Below are 9,687 nucleotides of genomic sequence, written 5' to 3' on the forward strand. Positions count from 1 at the left end.
TTTGGGCTCGTCTTCGTCCGAAGTACAGAGCCTATGATGAGTACGGAGGTGGGTAATGAACTCAGCGTCGACCAACGGTTCCTCCCCAAGGACCGTATCGTCAACCCACTGAGAAAGAATGTCTACAGAAGCCATTTTTATATAAAGAAGAAAGTGGCAGAAAACCTACAAAAAGGAAAAAGAAAAGAAAATCAAAAAATACGGCCGCTAAAGAAGAGAGATTCGAAACTAGAATCTACAGGTCAACCTATCTACTTGCAAAACAAAAACATGCAAACATAAAGCATGACATGGAAAAAGCAAAACTAACCTTTATCCGAAAATAGAGGTTGGAGAAGAGCAGAAGTCTTCGAACGCAAGAATGCAATACGAACAAGATAAGGGAAAAGTTTGAAAGATTGCAGAAACAGAAAATGGAAAGAGAGGGAAAATATTTATAAAAAAGGCTAAGGGGCATAATGGTAAAAAGCGATGCAGTCATTAATGAGACTGCACCGTTACCAAAGCCCTCAATCCCTAAATGATCCCTCAACGGACACGACGCTTGAATTGACGTAACTGTCAGAAACCAAAAGTCGCGAAAATCACGTCGGTTCCCAAGATCCGTGTTCTTTCAAACAAGTCGACTACGCACCCGAGTTGAATACTTGAACCCAAACTTTAAAGGAAATTTGGGCTCAAGTAGGGGCACTGTTCATACCCTGGCCCAATACAAAGGCCCAGGTCCGACTAAAAGGCCTAATCCAAAGGATTAGAGCCTAGCTAAGTACCGGCCTTCACATAAGAAGTCGGTATCAACCACGACTTGGTCAGAAGAGGTCGGACGCGAGATTAGCTGGCAGATAAACACTCATTCAAATGAGTAACCGCCCCTAAAATCTCTCTAACCGCCTCATAAAGCCATATCTTAACCTCCCCAAGATAATAGGGACGGTTACCACCCTAAAGATACGGCACTACACCAACGGTGGTTATTGGCTCGCCTCTATAAATACCCTGACACTCCTTCAGGTATCTCTAAGTCCAATACTCTCTAAGACCTGCTTACACTCTTGCTAACTTAGGCATCGGAGTGTCTTTGCAGGTACCACCCCTCATTCCCACGCGAGCACAAGTCGGACGGAGCCTCCCGAGTTGCGGACACACCCGGAGTTCTCCTCCATCACACACTTGGGCCGCCAAACGCCATTCGTCGTATTAATCTCCGGTTACCTACCGTAACACCAATAATGATCATTAAAAAGTAAATGCATGTTAAAGTGAACGCAGAAGTAACTATTTTTTACTTTCAGTAAATGTAAAATCACCTCTACCTTTAGAAGGAAAAAAATAATCAAACATAAATAATAGCGTTCAAAAGATTTAAACGTACTTTTATTCTCTTCAAAGCGGTTGTCAAACACATCCCAAAACTTCATTGAAGAATTTTAATCATATTTTAAATTTGTCGAAAAATGTAGAAGTATATAGTTAATTAATATATTCGAGGAGTAAAAATTTTCCATTGAGGTCAACAATTGTTTTTTAACGTGTTGAGAGGTCAAGAATTAAATAAATTTCATTCGGGTAAATTTTAGGTCGAGAAAAATTCAGATATGATTCTCTAATTATAATCATAAAAGATTATTTGTTTATAAATTTCAACAACAACCACAACAATAATAACAACGTGCTATCACAATATGTAGTAAGAAATAATAAACCGACGTTACTACTTAATACTAAAAAAAATTAATATTATCAGATAATATTACTTATTTTTTTACAAATTGATGTTATAGATATATATTAAAAAAATCATATATAAAATAATATTAGAATAAAATAGTATAATGTACTATTACAATATTAATAAAAAACAATAAATTGATATTATTGAATATTGTACTTTTTTTTTCATAAATGAATATAAATATACATTTAAAAAATAATACTTAAAATGACATTAAAAATAGCAATATTATGGTACTATTTATAAAGGATTTGGATCTTTTATATTTTGAATTTTATTTTAGAAAGTAAAGTATAATCTTTTATTATTTATTTCATAGGTAGGACTAAGAAAAAATGAGAGAAAAATTATTTGAGAATAAAAGATCACGCTTTATTCTTAAATTTAAAATTCAAAATTTAAAGAATCCAAATTTATTTATAAAATATGGACATTTTAGTGATTTGTCATGTTTATATATCAGACACATTTCAAATACTATATTCGTCTGTATGCGTGTCTGTCGTATCCAATCATGCCTTAATAAAAAATAAAAAAATTTTTATCAGACACATTTAGATATATCTAATACCATTAAGTATCAGCATGTTAAACTTGATTCTTAATATATATTTTTACAATAAATCTAAAAATAAAATATATTATTACTTATTAAAATAATAAATATTTTAAACACTTTTAATAATTAAAAAATATTAAAATAATTAAAAATTATTTATATTTTAATATTAATAAAATATTAAAATATTATTATAATTTATATATATATATATATATATATATATATAAAATTTATATATATATATATAGTCTATATTTGTATTAGTGTTCGTACATATTAATATATTAAACGGAGAATTGAATTGTTGTATTTATGGCCATGTAATATAGGCTCTGTTTTAAGCCCTTTTAATGTATTTTGTTGAGCTTTATGGATGGTTCACAAAATCACAAAATTGACACAAAATCTGTATCTCTTCACTTTCTCTGTGTCCGTTGGGAACCAAACAGTGCCTTCTCTCTCCTCTCTCTCTCTATCTTTCCCTTTCTCCCCTTTCCCTTTCTCTGTCAAACACACAGACACACAGACAAAGCAAGCAAAACACACACACACACTCCCTCACTCACTCACTCACTACCTCACTCTTTCTCTCTTTCTTCTCTCTCTCTCTCTCCCCCGCCCCCCCCCCCCCCCTCTCTTTCACTCGTTACTCCCACCGGAACATGACCACATTTTTAACCGCCAACTTCACACACCACCATTTCCGGTTATGAATCCCACAACCCAATCCAACCCCTCACTACAACCCAACCAGCAACTGCACCAGCTTCAGCATCACCAGCAGCAAGCATTGTTTCCGCCGCCGTTACCTCCGGCACCGCCGCTGCACCAGCAACAACCGCCGCAACTTCTGCAGCCTCACCGTCCTTCCACATCTTGCGATCGCCACCCACAGGAGCAGTTCACCGGATTCTGCCCCTCATGCCTCTGCGAGCGCCTCGCCGTGCTCGATCCCAACGGCAGCGCCGCCAGCTCCTCCTCCTCCGGCCCCCGCAGGTCCACCTCTTCCTCCACCGCCGCCGCCGCCCTTAGAGCCATCTTCCGCCCCTCCGCGTCCGGCAGCAACCGCGGAAACCGCCCGCCGCCGACCTCATCCACGTCCTCCTCGTTCTTCCCTGAGCTCCGCCGTACAAAATCTTTCTCCGCCTCGAAGAACAACGAGGGCTTCTTCTCCGGCGCATTTGAGCCTCAGAGAAGATCTTGTGACGTTAGGGTTCGCAGCACTCTATTCTCTCTCTTCAACCAAGACGACGAGCGCAAAATCCCCAAAAAAGAACCCTCCGGCGAGGTTGAAACCAGAAACCTCGCTTCCTCTTCCACTATAGTTCAAGCTCCCGTCACCTTAGAAGAAGAATCAGAATCAGAATCAGAGAGCGCTTCTGTTCTGGAGGAAGAGATTCAAGAGCAAGAAGAAGAAAATGATCAAAACGAAGATGAAATTAGGGTTCTAGAAGGACCTACAAATGCGGTAGTTCCCAACATTGTGACAGAAGAGAGGGTTGCAGTTACAGAAATCGTGGAAGAAGAACCTGAACTCCAACCAGAACCAGAAATTGTGGTTGTTCCGGAAGAGGAATTGCTGAAGCCGATGAAGGAACATATCGACCTGGATTCGAACGCTAAGAAGAGTTCCGGCCGCGATTTCAAGGGTAGCTTCTGGTCTGCAGCCTCAGTGTTCAGCAAGAAGCTGCAGAAATGGAGGCAGAAGCAGAAGCTGAAGAAGCAGCGCTGCCGAAATGGTGCCCTGGGATCCGGCACCACGCTGCTGCCTGTGGAGAAGCCCATTGGCAGGCAATTCCGTGAGACGCAGTCGGAGATCGCTGACTATGGGTTCGGCAGGCGGTCCTGTGACACCGATCCGCGGTTCTCGCTGGACATTGGACGGATGTCATTTGAGGCCGGTAGGGTATCATTGGACGACCCGAGGTATTCTTTCGACGAGCCAAGGGCGTCGTGGGATGGGTACCTCATAGGGAGGACATTTCCTCCTCCGAGGATGCCTTCAATGTTGTCTGTGGTGGAGGATGCTCCTGTTCATCAGGTCTTGAGGACTGATACTCAGATTCCTGTGGAGGAGCCTGTGAATGTTATGATGAATGCCATCATTGAGAATGCTGATCAGGCTAAGGTCCCCGGTGGCACTTTGCAGACTAGGGAGTATTATTCTGATAGTTCCTCCCGGAGGAGGAAGAGCCTTGATAGGTCTAGTTCAATTAGGAAGACTGCGGCTGCGGTTGTGGCTGAGATGGATGAGTTGAAGCCTGTTTCTGGTGCAATTCCGGTTGCAAATGCCAAGGTAACTCCTGCCGTTGGCATTGGTGGAGTGGGAGGTGGCGTTGGTATTGGTATTGGTATCAGTGGTGGTGTTGATTTGTCGCATCATGGGCCGAAGGCCGTGTTCCCTGATAGGGACTTGAGGGACAGGGATTCAAACTCGAATTCCTTGAGGGATGATCACTCTGAGACCTTTGAGTTGGGGTCTAGAGATGCAGCTGGGATCAATGGGGAGCGGAAAGGGGCTAAGAAGTCATTCAGGTGGAGTAAGGCGTGGAACATTTGGGGCTTGATTAACCGGCGAGGAGGTGGGGGTAATAAGGACGATGATGAGGAGAATAGGTATGGTAGAGGAAATGGCGGGAACGGTGTGGAACGATCTTTTTCCGAGTCATGGCAGGAGTTTAGAGGTGAGCGGAACGGGGATGTTAGAGGCGTATTCAATAGGAATGCGTTGAGGAGCAACAGCAGTGTTAGTTGGAGGAATGCACCAGCTTTTGGAGGTGGAGTTGGAGCGTTGGCGGCCATGAGGAAGAGTGATGTTCAGGCTAATGGGCATGGGAAGAAGGGCAGGGATGAGGTTGTTTTGGAAAGAAATAGGAGTGCAAGGTATTCTCCTAACAACAACAGCATAGACAGTGGCCTGTTAAGGCTTTACTTGACGCCGATGCGTGGCAGCCGGAGAAATTGGCCCGGGAAAGGCAGGTCTAACCAGGCACATTCCATTGCTAGAAGTGTACTTGGATTGTATTAAAGATTGAAGGTCCATAGTTCTTTGGTTTGTTGATGGTGTTGTTAGATTTGCTGCATTTGTTGTGTAAAACACACGTCTATGTATTCTTGGTTGGTTGGTTGGATAAAAAAGCACCCTGCATTTCTTTTACAGTAATTAGCATGTTACCCGTAAACTCAATAACAATAATTTCAGTGGTTTCTTTTTTTACTTTAACTATATGACCATGATGTTAATTAATGGCTTGATTCTCTTTCCCTCTCTTAAGTTCAATGGTGGTTTTTGCTTTTATTGCCAAAAAAAGCATGATAGAATATATGACGCTCCTGAAAATTATGCCTAGGCTTTGGACACAATATGGTTGCTTTTTATGTCTTTATGCTGCAAAAGGGTAGCCGAATGGTGTTTGGTTGGAAGGGCTTATAATTTTGGGAGCATATTAACTTGAATTTTTGGCATGTTATGGATTTTCCTGCAAAAAGTGATAACTAGGTGGGCTCATGCCACCTGGTTTTGCTGTTTGTTATAAGTTGTAGTTTTGAGTACAACAGGATAACTTTGTTCGAGTGCTTTTTTCACCCTTGATATCAATTAATCAAACTTTATTACATGTGATTTCCGACCATGGTCCCAACGAACACATCACTTAGCTTATCTTTGTCATGTCAATGTGTTTTATGTTCATTCAATGCTCTTGTCACTTAAGGTAAACTTTGTACCTTGGAATTATCTACAGTAAGTAGTTCTAATGATGAGCTTCGACTTCTTTAAACCGACTACCAAATTTCTAAGTCGGTAAATGTTAGGAGATTGTTATGATACGTGCACACAGCTATGTCAGTGTGCCCTTGCATTTCAACAAGAATATATTGAACAAATTCTTTAAAAGAATGGGATATCGAGTATTTTGTTAAGGTGAGAAAGTAAGAATAGGTAAATACAAAACAGTTATAAGGTGAGAAACTATGAATAGGTAAATACAGAATGGTTGTCGGCTCTCATTGACGTGTAAAAATATATGTTGAAATATAAAATATACATTAAAATAAGTTAAATATCATATGTATTTATTTACAAATATATAATGTTGATTTAGTGGTTGATTATTTGTGTATGCAGTGGCGGATCCACGGGGAGACCTAAGGTGGCCATGGTCTCCCCCAAATTTTTTTTAAAAAAATAGTAAATAGTAATAATTAATAATATTAAATTTTTTTATATATAATATTAAAAAAATATAACTTACAAAATTTTATAAATTAAAAAAACTAAAAACTGCATTATGTATTAGATATTTGAATTATTGTTGCTCTTGTTAACAAATAGCTCATTCTAATAATTAATAAAAATGGTTCTATTATACTAGTCCAAGCCCATACTATTAATTAAAGTAACCCTAGTACATTTTTCAAATATTTGTTTCAAACTATCATAGGCATAGCGCCACTTTTCTCTCTCTTTTAGTGATTCCCAAACTTTTGGTCTTCTACTCTTCTCATTCTAATTTTCTTTCCATACCAAAACAAGACATATGAAGAAAAACCATTGAAGAGAAGTGAACAACAAAATATTAACCATTGAATGCACAACAAAGATTCAAAGAGGTATATTTCAATTTTTTTTAAGTTAATGACAATGTCAAGTATTATTTACATTATTTATTTAAAATAATTAATTTATTTTTTTTATAATGGACAGTGTTCAAAGATTGAAGTGAGGACAAAACTCAATAGAATTATTTTTTTGTGAGACTTGGAACAAAAAATAATCAGGTAAATCAATAACTTTATTTTTGGTTATTATATATTTGTGTTTCTAAAATTATTTGTTATTGCTCAATAGGTTTAATATTTTTTTTTAAGAAAATAATATATATGCAATTATTTTTGTTTTTTTTTGTTAGATAGTTCAAGTTAAGTTAAAAATGTCAAAGATGAAAACAATTCACTCATTTTTCAAGAGAAAAGAGAGAATATATGATGAACAAAATTCAGCTTCAGATTCTTTGAGTAATGTTCAAAATATTATTGAACAACTTGTGACACAACTTGTTGAGCAAGATATTCAACCCCCTGCTTCCAAAATAGCAAGGACTGAAATAGATCAAGTTAATATTGATACATTGATGCGTGATCCCGGAAAGCGTCCGCAAATTTGGAATTATCCTATCAATCAACAAGATGAAATGTTGATGAAGCTAGAGATGAATCTAGAAGAGAACAAATGGCACTTGTTGTTAGATTTGTTGATAAGCATGGATTTGTCAAAGAAAGGCTAATAGATGTTGTTCATGTCAAAGATACTACTTCTGCTACTCTAAAACAAGAGATTTGTTCTGCATTATCTCATCACAATCTCAACATTCAAAATGTTCGAGGTCAAGGGTATGACGGAGCTAGTAATATGCGTGGAGAGTGGAAAGGGTTACAAGCTTTAATTATTCAAGAATGTCCTTATGCATATTATGTTCATTGCTTTGCTCATCAATTACAGCTAGCTCTTGTTGCTGCGGCTAAAGAAGTTGTTGATGTTCATGCTTTTTTCCAAAGTTTGAGTAATATTATCAATGTTGTGTGCTCTTCTTGCAAACGCAATGATGAATTACGATCTGCTTATGCAACTGAAATTTCCCATTTAGTTGCAACTAATCAAATTGAAACAGGAAGAGGAGCAAATCAAATTGGCACATTAAAAAGATCAGGAGATACCAGGTGGAGCTCTCACTTCAACTCAATTTGTAACCTTTTACGTATGTTTGGAGCAACAACTTCAGTTCTGGAAGATTTGGCTACTAATGGATCTACATATTCTCAACGTGGTGATGCTACTTATGCTCTTAAATCTTTATTATCATTTGATTTTGTTTTCATTTTGCATATGATGAAAGAAATCATGGGAATCACTGATAAACTTTGTCAAGCATTGCAACAAAAATCTCAAGACATTTTGAATGCTATGCATCTGGTTTCTAGTACAAAGTCATTGATTCAACAGTTAAGAGATAGTAGTTGGGGAGCACTTTTGGAGAAAGTTAGTTCTTTCTGCAATGATCATGCTATTCAGATACCTGATATGGGTGCTTCTTTTAGTGACATAATTCGGTCTCGTCGTAAAAAGGATGTTGTCACTGTTGAACACCACTATCGTGTTGACATTTTTACTAGCGTGATAGATTTTCAATTGAAAGAGCTAAATAGTAGATTTAGTGAGCAAGCAACCGAGCTCCTCATACTGAGTACATCTCTAGATCCTAAAGATGCTTTCAAGTTATTCAGTGTTTGCAACATATGCAATCTTGTAAAGAATTTCTATTCTTTAGATTTTTCTGAGCAAGAAAAGATTCAATTGGATTATGAGTTACAACATTATGAACTTGATGTGGTTAAAGCTCCAGATTTTCAGAATTTGTCTACTCTTGCTGAATTGTGTCAAAAATTGACAGAGACAGGAAAATCAAATATATATCCTTTAATTGATAGATTAATTCGTCTTGTTTTGACTCTTCCTGTGACAACAGCAACAACTGAACGGGCCTTTTCAGCTATGAAGATTATTAAAACAAGGCTTCGAAACAAGATGGAAGATGAATTTTTAGCAGATTGTATGATTGTATATATTGAAAAGGAAATTGCTTCAAAATTCACTTCAGAGATGATAATTGATGATTTTAGTTCCATGAAGCATCGTCGAGCAAGTTTAAAAATATCAAAATCTTAAAGTATGTAGTTGAACATTGACTTTTATATAATATAATTACTTTTTTGATATATATGCTACAAATCATATTTTGTTAATTTTTTGTTATATTTTATATTTAATTGGCCCCCCTCTTATGAAATTTCTGGTTCCGCCACTGTGTGTATGCATGGTATTTTAAAAAATAAATAAAAAAATATTTGGAACATAGGTGACAAAAATAAAAATGCTTTTACACTTATGAACTAATGTACAACTGCTACAGAGAATTAACACAGGTGATCAAAGTTTGGAACATATTAAGAAAGAATGAGTTTGAGTAATCTCAATTGCTACAGAAAATACTTTTTTAATTTTGGGTAAATATTTTATTCGGTTTCTAATTTTTTTCTGTAAAACATTGTGCATCTTAATTATCCTTAAATTTCGATCAGGTTTTATCCATTAAAAAAAATGGACAAATCAATTTCTACTATTGAATGATAAATAGTTGCCTAATAATGTGTCAGGTAACAGTGTCAAATATCAACTCTAAATAATTGTAAGACTAAAAATCTCTTCAAAATCCAAACACAAAACACTAAAATTTGTATCAATTCATTAACAACTAAACTCATATCAACTACAGAATCAGGATCATGCCCCTTATTCCCCGGCAGAATACTAAACTTTCAAACACACAAATAATGT

The 9,687-nt window shown here is 37.0% G+C and overlaps 2 protein-coding genes across 2 annotated transcripts; both read left to right on the forward strand.

Moving 5' to 3' along the window:
- Positions 1-2,638: 2,638 nt before the first annotated feature.
- LOC112796975 (protein OCTOPUS) lies at positions 2,639-5,517 on the forward strand. Its single transcript, XM_025839683.3, has one exon. The coding sequence runs from the start codon at positions 2,668-2,670 to the stop codon at positions 5,320-5,322; it is 2,655 nt and encodes an 884-aa protein (XP_025695468.1). The 5' UTR covers positions 2,639-2,667; the 3' UTR covers positions 5,323-5,517.
- Positions 5,518-7,524: 2,007 nt separating this feature from the next.
- LOC112795032 (uncharacterized) lies at positions 7,525-9,310 on the forward strand. The gene is made up of 2 exons (XM_025836988.1): positions 7,525-8,577; positions 9,263-9,310. Exons 1-2 carry the CDS (start codon positions 7,525-7,527, stop codon positions 9,308-9,310), a joined length of 1,101 nt encoding a protein of 366 aa, XP_025692773.1.
- Positions 9,311-9,687: the final 377 nt, after the last annotated feature.

This window comes from Arachis hypogaea, chromosome 4 (genome assembly GCF_003086295.3).
Source record: "Arachis hypogaea cultivar Tifrunner chromosome 4, arahy.Tifrunner.gnm2.J5K5, whole genome shotgun sequence".
Classification (NCBI taxonomy): Eukaryota; Viridiplantae; Streptophyta; class Magnoliopsida; order Fabales; family Fabaceae; genus Arachis; species Arachis hypogaea.